At 40.5% G+C, this 20178-nt stretch overlaps 1 protein-coding gene across 1 annotated transcript; it reads left to right on the top strand.

Annotated features, from left to right (window-relative positions):
* Positions 1 to 5686: 5686 nt before the first annotated feature.
* Positions 5687 to 10934, top strand: crip1 (cysteine-rich protein 1). Its single transcript, XM_083997993.1, has 5 exons — positions 5687 to 5933; positions 9516 to 9610; positions 10040 to 10097; positions 10485 to 10529; positions 10683 to 10934. Exons 1-4 carry the CDS (start codon positions 5894 to 5896, stop codon positions 10523 to 10525), a joined length of 234 nt encoding a protein of 77 aa, XP_083854119.1. The 5' UTR covers positions 5687 to 5893; the 3' UTR covers positions 10526 to 10529; positions 10683 to 10934.
* Positions 10935 to 20178: the final 9244 nt, after the last annotated feature.

Here is a 20178-nt window from a genome sequence, read left to right as displayed (position 1 = left end):
GATATATTTATCGAAAATGGGCCCATTAACAAGTGTGGGTAGCGGAGATTCATCCACATTAACGTGAGACTTTTTTATAACCGAATAGAAACTCCTCGTTGTCCCTTTAATTTCACAACACTATGAATGTGTAAAATCAAATATAGTCAAAATATAATTATTACATTACACAAAATATTTTAAATATGTTAATATAGGACCAATTATTGATCTCCCAGGGGAAGTGTTTGAAATATTAAAGTCATTAATTGTCATCTATACCATATGTTTATTTTAATCTTTTTTAAAATTTATTACAAATGACATGCTAACATTTAAATTCCCACCGATTCAAAGCTATGTTAGGTAAACGGACCAGTATCTGTGCATTTACTTTTACTTTGGTGCACATCTGCCTATATGGCTCGACATCATTTTTGGAAAGTGACGGTATTTAGGAATCTGTTCAATAAATTAATTGTGGCGTTTAATACCGTGATTAATTGTGAAAACAAGTACCGTAATCGTGACATCCCTAGCTGCAGTCATCTTAGCATTTGAATTTCCAATCTTCTATGTGTCATTTATCTGAATATATACAGTATATGATGTGTAATTTGTCTGAATAATACAGTATATGCATAGACATACTGGATGCAATATGTTGAAATATTAAACCAAATACACCTACACTCACCAGTCACCTTGCTATGTAGTAACAGGTTGGACCCATTTTTGCCTTCAGAACTGCCTTAATTTCTTTGTGGCAGGGATTCAACAAGGTGCAGGAAATACTCCTCAAATGTTTTGGTTCATATTCACTTTGGCATCATGCAGATGGTGCAGATTTGTTGGCTCCACATCTATGGTGCAGATTCAAACTAGTCTGACCAATCTCCTCTGATCTCTGGCATCATCATCATCAAGGCATTTTCTCACAGGCAACTGCAGCACGTTGGATATTTTCTGGTTGTGCATGAAAATCCCAGTAGATCAGCAGTTAGTAAGTTGCTACCACCTGATAGATGTTAGTGTTAACTTAACGAGCAGTGGAACAGGTGTAATTATAATAAACTGACTGCTGAGTGTTTGTGTACGGTAGAATTTGTAACTAAGCTTATAAGTGTGTGAACGTGAAGAACTTCCCTCGATGACTCAGTCGCTCTGACAGCATGTGCTTCGTTGAATGGACACAGTGTCCTCCTCCAACAGGCTGTGGTGCTTCCTGGCCTCATGTTCTTCCCAGCCTCATCTCCCTCCTCTGGCTCTCAGATCTGGCAGAGTGATGGTAGAAAAAGAAAAAAAAACCCTGCTCCGCCTTGTTTTGATTCACTCCCTGATTTCCCTATAAAACTGATGATTATGTTTGCTTGTGTTTTTGCTCTGTGTGACCCCGGATCCGTCACTGTGTATAATTACCCTGCTGCTCCTATAAACTCAACAAAACCCTGAAAATATTTAGTACAATTAAAATAAGCAAGAGCAAGAGGTTATTTTCACATCCATGACAGGAAACTTGACTTCATTTCATAGCTCTACAATGCATTTTGAACTTTCTTCCGTCAACCGTCAAGCCAATCTCATTTTCCTTATTAATACATGTTAAAATAAGTCTTTTTTCTTGACTCCTGGATGATGAATTTCTTTCACAGATAGCAAGTATGAATGTAACTGGCCATGGCTTCATGCTACAAAGTTTAGGAGCTCCCAGAGTCTTTATTTGACAGTAGCAGCTTTTACAGTAGCTCATCTGTGTTTGGTGAGTTTCAGCCAAGGGGGGGTCACACTGAGCATTGCTCTTGGTCAGGACTGTTTGGATCATATGAAGTCCCGGGCCAGAGGTCACCACACAGTCTCCATGTGTTTGAATGATGTGAAAGGACCATAAAGGAGTCCTGTGGTGGAAAACATGACATTATCATTTAGCTCACATACTGGAGGCCAAATCAAATCCACGTTTTTCAGTTAAATCATTATTGAGGTTTTTCAAACTGACTGTTTTACAAGATTTGAATGTTAAGCACTGTAGGTGGTTTTCCAGTGTTGCAATCCAATGTTTCTCAAGCTGAAATGCAACACAAAGTTCATCTGGAGGGAGGCGTATCCCTGGATGCCCCTCACCCCTCGAAATCTACGTCTATTCTGCACTTGATTAGTGATGTCGAACATGAAAGCTGAGCATTAGCCTTGTCTAATTTAAAGGAGGAGGGCTCATCATTGAGATATGTAATTACAAGGCAGTGAGAGAGACACTTAAGAGGAGCATCAACCTCAGAGGTTGGATGAGAGCCCAGTTCACCCCAAAGCCGCTGAGGTATGATCTTCAGCTACCTGGGTGGCTGGGGGAGATCATCTCTCTGATTAATCAGCTTCTGCCTGCCTGGCATCTCCAATTTAATGGAAACCAGCCCACGAAGCAAATTACAAGGCAAACCTTTCAACCCCTTTTTGAGATTCATAATACCAGTCTCCAAACCCTGCAGGTAAATTTGTCACTGAAAACCAGAACTGACGTTGATGACACATCATTATGCCAATTTTTTTGTTGTTTGGGTCTTTCCCCCCACGGTGCCAGCCAAGTATTTCCACCGTTGAGGATCGGATCACTCACGCTTCAAGTGTGGATAATAAGGCTGAAGGCTTTAAAACAAGTAATTGCAGCTTTTGTCGTAATCTGTCCTTATTTGAACGTGTTGGCTGCTACTACTGGTAACATTTCTTCTTACGCTTTTGCTGATCCCAGGAGAGTTTCCTGCCTGATGCCAGGTCTTCGGAGGCGAAGTTACGTGTGTTTATTGTGGTTTAACTTTAATCAGTCAGTCAAAGGTTCATAAACACAAGAACAATGGAAATTTACCTCTAACAAATTAACTTGGGCAGTGAGCACCTGGAGGATGTCCCAACCGAGTAAAAGGCTACCAAAGGTCTGGGTTGCGTCACTCTCACAAGTTTTCTGTTTGGTTGCCATGACGCCTTCATGAAAAGAATCCCCCGGGGGTTTGTTATCTTTTAGAAATCACTCAACTATGGCAGAAATCAGACATAAACACACTTTGCACTGAAGGTGTGTCTGCATGTGAGGACACCACATTAAAGTAAACATAACAACATAACAACCCCCATATAAACACACACACACACACACACACACACACACACACACACACACACACACACACACACACACACACACACACACAGAATCTTTTCAACCCAGCAGATCAGGTCACAAACTGTCCTGGACTCGGGTGTGATCTGCTTGTGTTGTAAGGAATACACCCAGGACTCTGAACTCAAAGTCAAAACAGAGTCATCATGCTTAAATCACAAGCCAATAACCTATAATCTCAGCTGTGCAGCAATTTGCCTGCTGGATTAGATCCAACACCATCTGCCACATTCCAGATGTGTCCACTGGAATTAATTAAAGATCATTCAAAACTCTTAACATGAATGTAGATTTTTTAATAGTAATACACTGTAGGTGTAAACGTAGGTGTGTGAGGTTGTTTATCAGCTCTGTGATATAGACTGGCGAGGGTGTGTCCTGTCCACGCCCCATGTTAACTGGGATGACCTTGCAAGGGATAAGCAATATAGCCAATGGATGGATGAATGGAGAGTGAATGGCAGAAACACACAGAGCTTAGTCTCCCTGCCCGCAAATTGATGTCCATCATGACGACAGTTAGAGAAGTAAAATCATTCAATTTAGCCTTTAATTATGTTCCTATACCACGTGAAATTTGGTCTGAGGTGAAACTTATTTGCCAACCCCTTGTTCATGAGATAGACAGGCCTACCCCCTATCTAATTTATGTATCACTTAGCTGTTTCAATCCTTCTCCTCTGGAAGTTTATCAATAATTTAGCTTTCTAAATTGTTTATTTTATACTTTTAATGTGTGTTTGGGTTGGTAATTAATTAAACAGCTATAATTTAAACAACTACTCTTCAGTTTTTTCACAACATATCCTGAGCTAGTTATGCGTTTCAATCATGCATCTAAACTTATCCATTACTTTTCTCTTGTGATTTGAATTTCTAACTTATTTCTTTCAATTAAGTAATTAATCATAAAGTTATTGATTAGTTTTCAAATTAGTCGAGCTACATCTATATTTCTGTGACACTATAGACACTAACTGCAGAAGTAGGCTACATGCTGTAGTAAAGCTGGTTGGGAATCACTGGTGTGTCACTCAATACTATACGACTGTAAACAGGCAGCTTGTGCAGCTGGATACACAAAGGTGTGTATGTGTGTGTTTGTCTATAGTCACCTGACCTGAACTATTCATCGGGGTGGGTTATCTTGCCATTATGCAATAGAATAGACCAGTGGAGTCATTATCAGGGTGATTATGACAGGGAGGCCCCTTTTATTGACATCATACGTCACACTGCAGAGTAAATAATACAGGAGTAAACCTTGGCTGTTTTCCAACTTGACATTGGTGGGATGGTGCAGTTTTAACGGGGAATGGTAACACAGTGTGTTTATGTTCTTTAATCTATGGTTTATTTTATTGCAGATATTATTTTCAGTAATCAGCATTGTTTGATTTAGATGGGAGCCCTGTTACCATCATTCAAAATGAATCTTATCAAAATACACTAATAATACGAACATATTATTAGTGTATTTTGATTTTTTAGACATATTTCAGTTTCAGTTCAGTTCAATTTTTACCACTGGTCCATCTTAAGGATATCATAGGGATATTGTGACATATACCCCTTTATCATTTACATTACAAAAAGTTCAGCGCTCCAAGTGATGACCTTTTGTGACCCCAAGATTATGTATGGAAGTGTTATGCTAAATCTTATCATGACTGTTCACACAGTTCTGCGGCAGCTCTGTCTCTCTCTCTTTCTGTTGATCTCTGCGGAGGTGTTAAATGATCTTGGCAAAAGGAAACCAGACCTGTGCAGGAGAACAAAAGAAATGCCTTTATACAGTACATTAATAATTCATTGTTTGGCCCACTGAGGCATGCAGGATTAGTTAATGCACTATAGCATTACATCCCAGAGACCCTTATCAGGTCCAGGTGTTGGCACGCAGAATCTGAACTTTAGTCACAGTGATGAAATATGTCTTGTAAATGCCAAAAAAATAGAATGTATTTCTTATTTTATTATGCACTAGCTATAAGTATACATTTAAATCACCTGAAGATCCTTGGAAATGGTGAATATGGCTAGTTTATCTTTTTACGCAGACTTTTTTTTTTTTTTTTTTTAAACTTGTGTCCTTTTAAAGTTGAGCATCATATATGCTTATATGAGCTAGTTTTGCTTATTGCTTATATTGTTTCCTTGTTTGTTTTTTGGTGAGCCTGCATAGGGAAGCCTGTTCAGTATTTCACAAGAAAACTGTATAAATGAGAGAAATATCTGAGAACAAACAAGAAAAATAAACAAACAAAAAACAACCCTAACTTTGCTTAATTATTAATCATCTGTGGCGCCTGACAACTAATTTGTGATCCCTTGGAGTGATTCCAGATTGATAAAATGATGATTAAGACATAAAAACGTACAATTGCATGTGTCAATCAATAACTCATCATCGTATCATCATATAAATCTACATCATCGTACTCATCACATGAAACTTTATTGTAGAGGGGTTGTTCCATTGAATGGGGGAGTTGCTTTGCAGTAGCTTAATTCCTTGTGATGTTTTGTGCACGCACACGCACAGACTCATCACAAGCCTCTCCCCCCCGTTAGAAAAAAAAACAAAAAAGTTTCAGTCGAACTATTTCCTCGGCGCTATAAATACAAGGACGGAGCGCACATCTGCACTTCACAGCGAGGCGTGGCCAGTCGGAGCTGACAGGTACAACCGCAGGATACCTATTCATCTTTTCTCTGAGGCAGATCAACTCCAGCTACAGCAAAATGCCAAAGTGCCCAAAATGCCAGAAGGAAGTTTACTTCGGTAAGACTGACTGTGTTTACTTTGAGTCTCCTCTAAATGATGGTCGTTTTAGGCTTAAATATCGTCTTTTATGCATGGGCACATTTCCTGGTTAAAAAAAACTTGTCGCTTCTCTGCACTGAATGAAGAAACAGGAAGCTGTATGTGTAACCAACAGTGAAACAGGAGTCAAGCACAAGTGTGCAAGCATGCACTTTTGAATACATGCTATTAAAAGAAAATGTAAAAAAAAATCTACTCCATTATAAATTAAAATGATGCACACATGCACATAAGTCCATTATCAGTTTCATCAGCAAAATGTACTGACTGTGCAAAGTGGCTTTTGTCAGTTTCATATTAATACATATTTGGCTTATAAATCTATAAGCAATACTTGAATACTGTAGTTTCTGAGGATGGAGGTAATGTGATGTACCTCATTTGGATAGATTCATCCATATAATGCATAAAAGCGAAGTTTTTGAGTTACCTCAGAATTGCAGTCTAGTTTACTTGAGACCATAAGTAAAAGTACTTAGTTACTCTCCACTACTTTAACTTGTAATCGAGTATTTTTACATTATGGTACTGCTGCTTTAAGTGATCTGAGTGCTTCCTCCATGCACTACTGATTACCAGAGATACCTTGGCATGTAAGCTTTTAGTTTTATGGTGCAGCAGCCTACTTTTAACAGCTCTATTTTTGTTTGGCCATGAGTATCTTCATAATAGATCATACTGCATAAATTCAAGTTGTGCATGTAAATTATTAATCTGAAAAATGATCAAATAGAGCTGTGAAATTAATATCAAGATAGAAGTATAAAACAGCGAGAAAGGGGAACTTGAGTGTACTTGAGTAAATGTTCAAGCTACTTTTAATCATTGAAGTTTCATCACTTATTATTTATTTACTTGCTTATTTTCTTTACCAGTGTAGGTATCTCTCTAACTCTCTGTCTGCCTGTGTGTGTGCAGTTTGCAGATTAATGCCTTGTGGTCTCAAAGGGTCAGTGCACTCTGCAGGCTGCCTTGTTATCACGTTACTTAGGAGTTTAAAGCCTGCGCTCCCTGCAGGAACTAAATTGTCTTTCTTGATGATTCATGAGCGACATGAGTAACGACTGGATGGAGCAGGGGAGGCAGGTTGCTTTTTCTGCTGACATCTTTGCTATCCAGTAGGTCCGTCTCGTGAGGACACAATCAAAGCAGCGACCTACTACTTCATCCAGGGGAGGAGAGGGACAGCTCCATTTTTATTTGCGTCTTAATCCATTTACCACATTGTCTCCGGCTCAGTAGTGCGACAGAGTAAATCTCCAGAGAGATGCACAGGCCAATACAGAGTCTTTGGACTGTCAGACAGATGAATTAACCTAGAGACTGGGGAGCCATCCTTTCCTTTCTCCTCTTTTGGCCAAAACAAGCAAAGCAATTTGTTTGGGACAGAACAAGCCAACCAATTTTGTCTCCCCCACCCTGTAGCAGAGGAGGGAAATATTATATCTGAGGGAGTAGTAGCCTCAGACGAGGCTTTGTGTTCTTGTGGATGCACAGTCTTGTCATTGTCATTGTCCTGAACTGTCTGCAACCATCTCCCACCAAGACACTTTTTTAATGTCTCAGTCTCAGATCGTCTCCATCACACCTCTCCCATCGCCCTCCCCCTCCTCTCTCCGTCTCTTCCGCTACTCATCAGTCGTAAGGTTACTGAGCTCTCAGATGGAAACAATCAGGCTACTGCTGCTTCGCTAAATGATGGAGGGGGGTCTGGTTGAAATCAAAAAGAAAAGAAAAAAACAAAGAGAGAGGAAGAGACTTTGTTCTCACTGGAAACTTTGCAGATACTGACTGAAAAAAACACTGACAGGTAGTGAAGATACAGAGACTGCGCACTAACATGTCAGTGTGTATGTAAAAAAAACCAGTTCATCGACCTTAAATGAACTCTGGCAGGCAGAGTCAGATGAGAAGATTGTCAGCTCCCTCATATACAGTATATATCTGTCTGTTCCGTTTAAAGCCACAATTAGCAGGATAAAGACTGGAAACAGGACATGGGCTCTGTCCAAAGGTAACAAAGTCCACCTACGGTCTCCGCTAAGTTAGCTGTCTGACTGCTGGGTGTGTCTTCGGCCTACAGTCATGAGGATGGCATCACTTTTTTCCCTCTATAATAGGAAAAGGCTCAAAACGATGAACTATTCCTTTAACATCTCATTGAACCTTAAACTTTAGTTGATTGGAGGAGTTTGACTGTATTCAAGGCTGTTCACATCTCTAAATCCTCGACAAAGCGTTATACAACCTCTCCATGAGCGTTTTTTTTTGGGATGGAATGAGGTGAATAGCTGAGCAGCCTCCCCTCACAGTGTGTTTTTCCATTCAGATTTATGTGATTGTTTGTACTGGACTGCTTCCATAATGCTCCCAGTTGGTGTGAGCTGATGGAGAGGGCAGATTGGATTATTCTTCTGTCTGTCACACCTCATTGCTAACTCATATCATCAGGTAAAATAAATAACCCACGCACAAAAGTGAGCTTTATCAGCTCCGCAATACAACCGAGAGAAAAGCAGCACCCACGGGCGTCAATGGGACTGATCTCTCTGGCTTTTTTTTTTTTTAACTGTGAGAGACTGTCCTCCATTGCTGCTCTGACAGGCAAGAACCCACTGTTTGCTCAGTCCACTGCTTTGGTATTTGAAGTTAAGTACAGTAATTACTTGGGGTCAGAGTTGTGTTCCAAGTCCTGCCACTTTTTGCTGAAATGTTTTCATGGAGCTGTCCTGGGCTGACCCCACCCTGGAGCGCTTTCTCCGTTTTCCACTGCCTGTTGCATAATCTCATGCCACATCGGGGCTATTTTTAGAGAGGAAATATGTCATATCCTAATATATATTGTGGGAAGGTTTTAGGCTCGTGGCCTCACCTGAACCATGTGTGTTTTTTTTACGTTGGCCGCCCCCTTCTGACTTTTTGGCACGTTTCCAGAGAGTCTGCAGACGTTACTCATGCTTTGTGGTGCATAGTTACAACATATGTTTTGAGGGGATGGCCTGCAGATCACGATAACACTGCTACATTTTCGACATTTCCTGTGGTTTGGTCTCAGTGGTCACCCTCCCCGAGCAAAGCAGCTTCCTATCCGTCTTTGCATCGAGATTCTCTGTCTCTCGCGTCACCATGTGGTATCAAAAATCGCCTGAGACCTTGTCCATCCCCTTCGATAAAGCCTCGGGTTCTTCCCTTTGTTTACAGTCCTCCTGAGGGACATTTGCACAGACCAACCCTGCAGATAAAGACAATCTTTATCGTAGTTTATGAAGCGGAAAGGGGGACGAATTCCCCAGGGACACTCAGTCCTCTTTTTCCTATCAAGCACCACGCCCAGAAAATGTTTCCAAACTTATCTGCAGAGAGCACATCTCATCTTGTTGGTTTTAAAACTGATAAATTCCAAGCACTGTGACTCATTAAGTGACCAGCAGACCATGAGTGGAGGAGTGGACCCTGTGCCTCTCCTCCCCTAGACAACACTAGCTCTCTTTGTGATGGATGTGATTATTAATATCCTGCTGTTTGGTGTGTGTGTTGCAGCTGAGAGGGTGACGTCGCTGGGGAAGGACTGGCACAGGCCCTGTCTCAAGTGTGAGAAGTGCGGCAAGACGCTCTCACCAGGCTCACATGCAGAGGTGAGAAATCTGGATTACACAACATTGATACTACACATCCTGTAACTGTGAATCACATTTGCAGGGTTTTATCAAACCTGAGGGAGGAAGTATTAAACCTGCAGCTGAATCTACAGTGTTTATGTTCATTTTTCAATAAGATTAATTAACTAAAAGCCACTGACTGAAATTCACATATATATATATATATATATATATATATATATATATATATATATATATATATAGTTGTCACTGACAATGCAATCCCCACATTGTCTGTTTAGTAGCTGTTTATGAGCTGCTGATCATATCACATTACAAAGGCTTAAAAGTTAAGTTTGAAAATGTTTTTTTGATCTCATGAGTCTCATTTTATGTAACATTCACTCCTCTGCATGTGTCACTTTAATATTTAACCGAGTGTAAATTTGACTCTGTTTATTACAGCATGATGGCAAGCCATACTGTAACAACCCCTGCTATGCTGCATTGTTTGGACCTAAAGGTAAGCACATTCTCTGCTCATTATCTGTTTTGTTTTTTCTCTCTGACCCCCCTGACGCTGCAATCACAACATCTGCACTTTAAAACACTGTAAAAAAAAACAAAAAAAACAAGTAACAGTTGTTGCCCTGGCAGCTGTGAAGGCTCAGTCACCTTTATTGGTCATAAGACTTTGTCTTGTCCAGTTAACGCCCATCATGTGGACAGGGTTTTGTATGTGATAATGCTGAAGCTGATATGTCACCTGATATGAAGCACTCGTTGTGTAACACTCCAGAGGAAACAGCAAGAATTTGGTGTCAGATTTTTTTCCGAGCTACTTTCATTTCCTATTGAATTTTTTTAATTTCTGGTGCAAATGTTAATTCCTCTTTTATTTTCCTCTCAGGTTTTGGCCGTGGTGGAGCTGAGAGCCACTCATATAAATAGAAAGGTATCATCCATTTCTTCATCTCATCAGCTCTTTCATTTGCATTTACGTGCATTCTTTTGTTCCCGCCATACATTTACATAATATTTGTTAAGCCAAACAGAGACCATCCTTGTACTTTGCACCTGTCTGACCTGTGTTTTGACTCGTTCTCAGGTTCAGGCGTCGCAGTAAAGATGTTGCTTGGAAACAAGATCGAAGCAGAGGTCACCATGTCCCGTCAACAACCAGCAAACACACACACACACTGCACTCTGATTGAGAGGAAACATTTTGACTGCATGTGTTTTTATTTCATGTTTTTTGTTTTTTGTTTTGTCTCTGTTTTCTGAAGATGATTGTGTATTTCTTGATGTAGTCATGAAGTGGTTGTCCTCTGGTCCCCCATGATCATTCTGATTAAACACTTTTTAAAAATTGTGTCATTTTTATTTATCCTTTTTAGTCTTCGTGACAGCTCCTCTTTTCATTTGCCAGTGTTCTCTGTATAATTGAATCTCTGCTCCCTGATCCAGTTAAACCCATAACACATGGGAATGTTCAGCATTTTATTTACTAAAATTAGACTCTTTAATCCTTCAGGACCTGTGTTGCCAAGTAACACCATGTTTTATTCTTGATTATTGAATAGCTTATAAAGTTATGATCAATATTTTATTAATGCATTACCCTTACTGCAGCCTCTCATCACATAAAGAGAACTGTATTTGTATGAGGAGGTTTGAAGACCTCAATAGACATGACATTGTTAACTGGGACCGAATGTTCACACTGATCTTTGGAAACACTTGATGACATAACAATCTCACCTTATGATCCATTTAGTAGCTGTTTTCTTCACAGAGGAGAAATGCACTCTGCTATTCATTTGTTTTATTCATGGATCTCCTGAAATAAACCAATTCCAGGGATGTAGTGAGTTATAATGATAATATTTTACAGTCGTGAAAGAGAAATAAAGAATCCATCAGATACAATACATACAAATTAAACCAAATCTCATCAGTGCAATTAGATGAAGAGCACAATATTCTCCATTGTGAGTTGTTTTACTCCATATGTGAGCCCTGACTTGACCTTTGACGGTGTCTGACATCATAATTTCACCTTGGAAACTGCTCAGAAACACACAGTTTTATCATCTATGGTTGGTTGGTCTATGCTGAGGAAGATTTTGTGCGACTATTGAAAGCTCCTGAACAGATTGTAAATGAACCTGATGGTAACACTGCTCCCAAACTCGAGAATTCACTTTCACTCTCAGCCTAAGTCAAGTTTAATTTGAGTCAATATATTCTTATGATGCACAGATTTAGAGGATTTAAACCTGGCTCCTGCTGGTGCATTGTGGGTAACAGCTGGAGCAGCTGAGGCCAGCCAGCCTGAGTCTGTGCAGATCCACCAGATGCTTCCTCTCTGGTTCTTTCTCGGCTCGGCTGCCAAACCTTTGCTCTGCTCGGCCGCCCTCGGAGTCCATGAATCACGTAGCAGCCGCTGCTTCCACCGTGCCTCTGCCATCGCAGGCTGACAGTTGCTATGGCAACAGACACAAACAGGCCCCAACAGACAGCCAGTGTGCCCGTCCGTCTGGCTGTCACCCTTTTTCTCTGCAACAAAAGTCGCTCAGTGTCACAGGAAAATCTCGACCAAGGCCACAGACACTGAGGCAGCTGATGAAAACATGCAGGGGATGTTTGGCAGCGAAGCATTTTTCAGCTTCTTCCCCCAAACTGGCTGCAAGATGCAAAACAAAAACAGCTTCATCACATATTTTGTGCATTTTGTGTAGATATTGGTCGTCATTACAAGCTATACACAAGTTCAGTCTTTCCTCTCGTGTGTTTTTGACACAAGAACTCCTTTTGTGGACATGAAATACTACAATAAAGAAAGAAGTTGACGCATGCATCTGTAAGAGAGAAGAATGAAGTGGGTTTTGAGGGGAATAGTTTCTGCTGTGTCTGAATAGCCAGTGTTTGGACATGGTCTAGTGGAGTGTGTTGAGATTCCTCCTCTGATAATTATAGCTCTCATTTTGGTATTCAAATCTCTCTCTCGCTCACTCTGCTTTTTTTTCACACAGGAAATACTGCATCTTTGTAGTCATGGCGACATCATGTCCAGATGTTTGCATGAAACCTGCAGCATCAGTAAAGTGTTCACGAGGAGTCCTGGCGCTTAAAATGTGACTATCGTTTATAGGCCGGTAATCACACCATAAATGCACCAGATATTATTAATTAAAGAAGAAGCAGTGAGCAAATTTATTCCTGGCTCCACATAGTCTTACAGGACACTTAATTCACAATGCTGAAGCCTAATGCATTAAAGTGCAGGATCGTTTCCTAATGAGACCATCATGTACATTTATTAAGCACTTGTGCTGACATACGCTGCACTTAAAGTGAAGTGTTGCCTGTTTTCTTTTTCTTTTTTTTTCTTTCTGTCAAAGCAGGAGGAGGGGGAAGCCGGGGTTATTTCCCAGTGAAGACCTGCTGTGTCAGCATGAATCAGAGCCCCTCAGTCATGAAGCTGTAAAATTAGACCCATAAACCTATTAAGGACTGGAAAATAAGTGTAGAAGCATCTCTCATGGCTTTCATAACCAAAGCATTCACGCAGACATGGGTGGGCATGGCTCTTCAAGTCATGTTATAAATTTATTCTCTGGAATAGACTGTAAAGGGTGTGTCTGTTGTCTGTAGGTTGTAAATAGTCCAGATTAGGTGATACCACAATTGTAATATTAACAAAAGATCACCAAAAAGACAAAAAAATATAACTAATTCCAAAGAATAAACAGATTAAACAACTACTTGAGTCTCATTGTCTGTGTAAGGTTTGCAACTTTCTGACTCTGCTGTCTCCTAGTGGTGGTTTGACAAAAGACACTTAAATAGGAAAGCCATGCACACAGCATCATCTCCCAGTTCCTACTGTGATGAATGGGCTGGAAACAATAATACACATCACCCTGCTGTCCTGAACTGAGCTCAAACTCCCACAGTTGTGCAATAGCTGTAACACAATCCAGGCGCAACACACAAGAGAGGCTGCACTCCCTGAATCAGGAGGTACAGTTGTTGCCTATATAAGCTCCTCATAAATGGAGCTCATATAGGCTTTGAAATGAGAGTGGTTCGTGATCGTGAGGCTCTACTTTGGCACAGTTGCCATGTTTACAATGATCTGATATACTAATAACACCATAATAGTAGATAATTACCACTTAACACAAAGTACTTCTAAAGCTGATAGTGAAACCATAAAGTTCTTGCTAGATTAACAGAAAAGCAATCACAGGTCACTGGGGTTCATTAGTCTGGGGAACATGAATGTGTAAACTTTCATGGCAATCCATTAAGTATTTATGTTCGGATGTTGCCACTTTCCTGTTTACCTTGTGCCTCCTACTGTTTCCACTCCCCTGCTTGTTTCTGTGTGTCTTAGGTTGGGCTTGACTGACCTACTTTCCGTTTTTACACACCTGCAGCCCATCATTCACCCCATGCACAGTTGAAAAGACCAGCTCATCCACCCATTCTCCGCCAGTTCGCTTGTTCACCCCCTCACGGTAATGTTTCACTCACATCCATACTTTGAAGTAGTTCTTTGTTCATTTTAGGGTTTTTTAAGATTCAGCACTTACCCTTGCCTCCTGTTTTTTTTCAGCCTGCCACATCCAACTCTCTCTGTCTCCTGTCTGCCCACACCAAGCCTCCAAACTTCACTCCTCGATGGAATCACTTACTTCATCACTGGAACCATCACCTGTCCTTGTAGACTCTTGTTTCCTTGTGTTTGGTAAATGATATATTTCAAGATTAATGTCAGCTATACTGCAGAGCCCATGGCTAAGACTAATAAGGCTGCATGGCTCTGGCTCTCTGAGGGAGGCAGGGACCAGTTGCAGGCCTGTTTACCTCCATGTCTCACTCTGTCTTCTATTGTTTTTAACTCAAAAACCTGACAAAGCCAATGCTCTTCTTCAATAATAATAATAATCATTTTATTTATAGAGCACTTTCCATCAATGTGCTGTGCAGTACCAATACCATGTCCTGTGATTGACAACAGAAGTCATTGTATTGGTAGGTAGGTATTGGCACAAATGCACACAGACAGGTTGACAGCTCCTTCATGTCAGTGTCCAGAGAGAGAGAAATGATCAGTCTGATTAGTTCTGTCTGTGCAACGTGTGACTCCTGATATTAAGGTCATGGGTTTGATTCCCATGGCACTCTCAAAACCTCTGCAAAGAAGCATTAAACTGCTCTACTGTAGGTTTTTCCCAAAGACTGTAATTTGTACTTAGGCTGAGCGATCAAATAAATGTAGTTTCACTGCTTCCTGTACATGAGATGTTACAGTTGTGAGGCGGCAGATTCATGAAGTCTTGTGAAAGAGAATCTGTACTTACCGTAAGACTTAAGATTACCACAGCACATCTGGCCATCATTGGGTTTTTTTTTATTACAGGATATTTCTCATGTTCTCCTCAGTAAAACAGACAATATGAGAAAAAACACAACACAACTGGAGAAATAGGCGGAGTATTTCAAAGCCTTGAGTGTAACCATGAAGACTGTAAAACTGTATCAGATGCGAGAAGCCGTGAAAGTCATAAAAATCGTGTTTTAATATGGACACACACACATGCCCCTGCTATTACCAAACATCTGTCTTCTCCACGAGATTGGACTTTTCGTTGTAGACCACTTGAAAATTATGAAGTGTGGTTGAGAAAATAATCTTTAGTCTATGCACAAAGTCCACTCAGAGTTTCCACCCTTCTCTTCTAGTTTTAAACCTGGTGGTGTGACTTTGGAGCGTGAACAGGAAATAAACCATTCACTTATCACCCACTTATCTTTAAAAATGGTTTTAAAACAATTATTACTAATTCTTAATATAAATGTCAGACAAGCTGTTTTGCTTTGAAAAGTAGTTCAGACGAAGTATGTCATAGTACAAGGTTGTTGAAGCGTAAAGTCAAAACACATAATTGCTTCCATGCTTCAACAAAACCCTGTGAAGATGGCTGAAACTAAAACAGGAAAGAAAACTATTAAACTTCTGAGAGATTGCAGTATGAATTTGAGGTATCACAAGATGATAATTTGCAGTTTTCCAATGTAAAATTATGTTCGTTGTTAAGACTTTTGTTTAAGTTTTCCACTTCCTTTCCCAACTAGATGTCACCTGACCACACAATGTAGGCTATCAGTCATAATAACCTGCTGCACGCATGGCCTATGCCTGGGCTTGTTTTTTTTTAAATATATGTTTTATTTTTTATAGAGGACAGTCTCATATTTATATGATAAATATGAAGGTGGAGCCAGACCAGCTGTATCCACCCTGTTTCCTTTTATGCTAAGCTAAGCTAATCATGTCCTTGCTGCATCTTTATATAAAGTACAGTCATGAGAGTTGTATCAGTTGCAATTACAACTCAGTTATCAGTGAGAAAGCAAATACCATGAATCCTAAAATGTTGTAGTGTTTTGTATTAGCTCTGGTTTTCAAGACACAACTACAAGACTGACATTTACTCTAAAGGCCGTAAAGAAAGACAGAAGGCTTTCCTTATCTGATCCGGGATCAGGTCACCCTAGTTAAACTTGTTCCCTAGTAACACAGTCCATCATCATCATCATCATGACTGTAAATTGCTCAGGATGAACAAAGTGCAGCATCTGAAAAATCTGTATTACATGCCTCTTGCCTTGAGAAATAGAAACTCAGGGCCCATGAAACTTCCCCTGGTGCCCTGTTGAAATCTGCCTGAACGTTTCAATCCAGCAGAGTTTCATTTGTGGCGGACGATCACTCAGGCGTCGGAGGGATGAGAACTGTGGTGGTGACTGAGCAGAATCTGGTCTTCATTTCCATCACTTGAAGCTGTGTGGCTGTCTCGATGATACTCCCATCGGTTCACATCCCTCCCTTTTCCACTCCTTGATTCCTTTCCTCCATCCTTTCCTGCTACTTTTTTTTTTTGTTTGCTTATTTTTTTTGTCTCTCCAGCGCTCTATAAACCCCCCCTGGTCCTCCTTCCTCCTTAACATCACCCCCAACCTCCTTCGACCTCCCCCTCATCTCGTTCACCAGGCTTGCTCTGTAGCTGATTAGAGCTGCTGGATGTATCTGTTTCCACTGCAGCGCCCCATCTCAGCAGATGTGTATAAATAGGCCCTCTGGCGTTGTAATTGCTAATATGGAACCAGTGTGTGCAGAAAAGAGGAGCTGCTGCCATGAACATTTGTATGGCAGCCAGCTCCCTGTGAACACACACAGAGAGCGGATTCATCAGAAACTCCGAGCCCAGGAGGAAGCCTCTGTGCTGGGGTAGATAATGAGGTAGCCAGGCCTCTGAGCCTCTGCCTAGATATCCAAAAAGGAGGGGAAAAAAGGAAAAAAACATTTTGGTGCATCAGTCATGTTTTTCCTCTGTTAGAGCCAAAGGCTAAGAATCTGGCAAACATGCCTCATTTCTAATTAGGCTTCTAGCAGCTTCAATAACAAAGGCCTCCCTGTAAGAGAGCAATTTAACAGTGCACACCAACATTAGTTTAGTCTGATTCACACACTTTGCACCTTCCTTCCTCCTCTGCATCTCTGTCTGTGTACAACGCCACTATTTCTCTAGTATTACTTTGTACCCAGTATTGAAATAATTGGTGGAGCATTAGAGATTTTAGTCAGTAACAATTCACTTCTTATTCTTCTTTTGTAAATAGTGATTTCAAAACAGTGGTTACAGCAATAATAATTCTGCAGGTGTTAAAATCAATATTGTTCATGAAATATCTCCTTCACCTCTGACATAAATAGTTTTTAAATCAATCAGGTTGGAACAAGTCAAGTGGCTGAGGCTAAATACTGTACATTTTATTTTTTGTGATCTTCCCTTCACACTGAACCCACAGGGAACAGTATCTGACAGCCAAACATCCAACCGTCAAATACCGTCCACCCCAATGTGCAAACTAAGCATTTAGGGCCCTATGACCACTAGTGGGCCCCAATGAGCAATTACTTGTTTTAAAATTATACTGCATAACTTCTGTCAATCCCTAGAGAAATTCTGTGTAATTCCTAAAACCCTTAATTGTTGCTGTTGCACTTCAAATTGCTGTTGCAGTTTATTTAAAACCAAAAAATAAAAAAGCAAATGATGTGTTTACAGGAAATACATTGTCTATTGGTTTATTTTGTTACTTTTAGATGTAGGTCAATTTAAAGCCACGTTTCCACTACATGGTACCAGCTCGACTCGACTCCACTCGGCTCTGGTACCAGGTACTATTTCAGTATCCCACTTAGTACTATAGTAGGCTACTATATCACATTGAATGGGAAGTGTAAACCAACCCCAGGCTGCACCTTTGGTTCCATTTCAGATTAAAAACCAAAGATTGAGTAAAAAAATGCCAGGCTAGGATGATGAAGTTTGTAGCAGGTGTGTAAATGATCAACAAATCAGTGTTATTGGCAGTAATAGAGGGCCCCAAAATAAAATTTTACTTAGGGGCCAATGGAGGCTCGGGCCGGCCCTGGATGTTTATTTGGGAGCATCAGGCTGAAATTCACAGGGTTTATTTCACATAGGTGGAAGCAGTAATACGAATGATTTCTGATCTTGTTGTCATACTGAATCCAGGGGGGAACAGTAATCTGACAGCCACATTTCCAACTGTCAGATCCCTACAGAACTGAAACCTCTTTTAAGAATGAAATGTGGATGTAGTCTGGGATTAACTTTCGTACTAAACGACCTATCATCACTGCAAATAATAGGAATCTTGGGTAAATTGCCAGAGGCATTGTTCACTATTTTTTATAACATTTTATAGATTAAAGAGTCCTTAGTTGCAGCCTTCTCTGGAAACGTCCGACAGATTTTAGCTGTTATCCCACACATGCGATGGAAGATCAGTCCAGGCTTTCTGGCAGGATTACTGGCTTCATTCAGGTTTCTGCTGGGCTCATGCAGCCCTGATGGCCAGGAACAAACAGTATCATTCTGGGCTTGAAGCATAATGATGGAACTGATGAGTGTTTGAGAATAAGGGCAAATAAACAAACAAAAAAAAAATCCACTATTAATTTCCTCCTTGTAACTCCCACACACACACACACAGAGGGAGAGCACCTGGTCGCATTCAGCAGGCTCTCTGTGGATATGTTGTGGGAGCCTTGAGGGGGGAACTGGAGACAGTCTGGTTGCATGAGGGACGTGATAAATAACCTGTGGTCTCCATGTGACTACTTGATGGATGCTCTGCAATACCAGCGTGTATATATAAGTTATCATTAATTTTGAGGAATTTTTCAGGACTGTGTTTTCAAATGTAAAAGACGAATGCAGTTTTTCAGCACTAAAAACGACACAGAGTTGGATGTGAAGGAGCTTTTATGCAATTTTGTGATCGAGTGTTTCCCGCTGAAATCTTCTAATCCTTCACTCTGATCTTTAATTTTTTCCAGCTGTAAGATGGACAGATAAAAAGTCAGAGATGCCTTTTCTCTCCCATCTTTGTCTCCCATCCCTCCTATTTGTCTTCCTCCTCCTTCTCCTCCCACGGGTTGGAACAGGCAAAAAGAGTAGACGAGGACACATCTGAGCCGCATGCTGTTCTTGTTTGCCTTTCCCGGACTGCCCTGCTGCTCGCCCCGGTGCGAGCTAGTGGGAGTTGGCAGTTCCCCTCGTCGTTTCATCCTCGGTGTCAGATCCTACACAGTCACAGTCCTATAGCTACACAAAGACGTGGCTCCTATACAGGGCCGAACCTTTACATTTCCCATCCAGTACAACTGCTGACTTTTTGTTTGCCAATGAATAAACAACAGCAGGGAGGAGAACAACAGCAGGTCTGATCTCCTTCATCTGATGTGAAGCGAGTTTTTATCAATAATGAGAATAATGATACATTTCATTTATATAGTGCCATTTTTCTTGGCTCATAAGGATGTTTAACACAATTTAAATTGTAATATGATCATTTCAGGGATCCACTTTTTTGGTAAAATGTAATTTATTTATTTTGAGTTCCTCTGAAATGAATACGAAGATGAAGAGCCAAACTACAGCTGTGACCCCATGTGAACTTAAAATTACATCATGGGTAAAAGTACAGGAAGAAGAAGGAGACCATGTTCTCCAGACTGTAAATAAAATAAAATAAAATAAATAAAGCCGACTTGACCTCTAACCCACCAGACTGCTATATGAGAACCAGATTTAGTTTGGTTCTCCATCAAATGAACCACATCTCAAATGAAGCCGTCAGGGCCATCAGAGACTTCAGCGTTACAACGACGCCCCCCTCTGCTCTTTGTTGGTACTCCACTGCATGAACGGCTGCACCGATGCTGCACCGATGCTGCCCCCCTGTGCAAGTCAAACAAAACCTGCATGAAATGAATTCAACAATATACAAGTGAGATCTCAGAGAGGAAGAAAAGCAACACATTCAAAAGTTTGCTGAATATTTTAAAACTTTAATATACAGTGCTTCATGAATCATTACTAAAAACACAGGTGGTAAAAATCAAATCGGAACAAATAAGTTACACTGTAGTAAAAAGCACTTGAGATTCCTTTCTGTTTTCATCATTAGTGTGAACCCCATATGAAAATAGCATA

The sequence above is a fragment of the Trachurus trachurus genome (assembly GCF_905171665.1).
Source record: "Trachurus trachurus genome assembly, chromosome: 22".
Lineage (NCBI taxonomy): Eukaryota > Metazoa > Chordata > Actinopteri > Carangiformes > Carangidae > Trachurus > Trachurus trachurus.
The sequence above is the reverse complement of the archived record's forward strand: the minus strand, read 5'-3'. Positions and strand labels throughout refer to the sequence as shown.

Coding starts and splice junctions, on each gene's coding strand:
- crip1 (XM_083997993.1), top strand. CDS start 5,894: ATGCCAAAGTGCCCAAAATGCCAGAAGGAAGTTTACTTCG. Junction 9,611..10,039: donor CACCAGGCTCACATGCAGAG/GTGAGAAATCTG, acceptor TGTTTATTACAG/CATGATGGCAAGCCATACTG. Junction 10,098..10,484: donor TGCATTGTTTGGACCTAAAG/GTAAGCACATTC, acceptor TTTTCCTCTCAG/GTTTTGGCCGTGGTGGAGCT.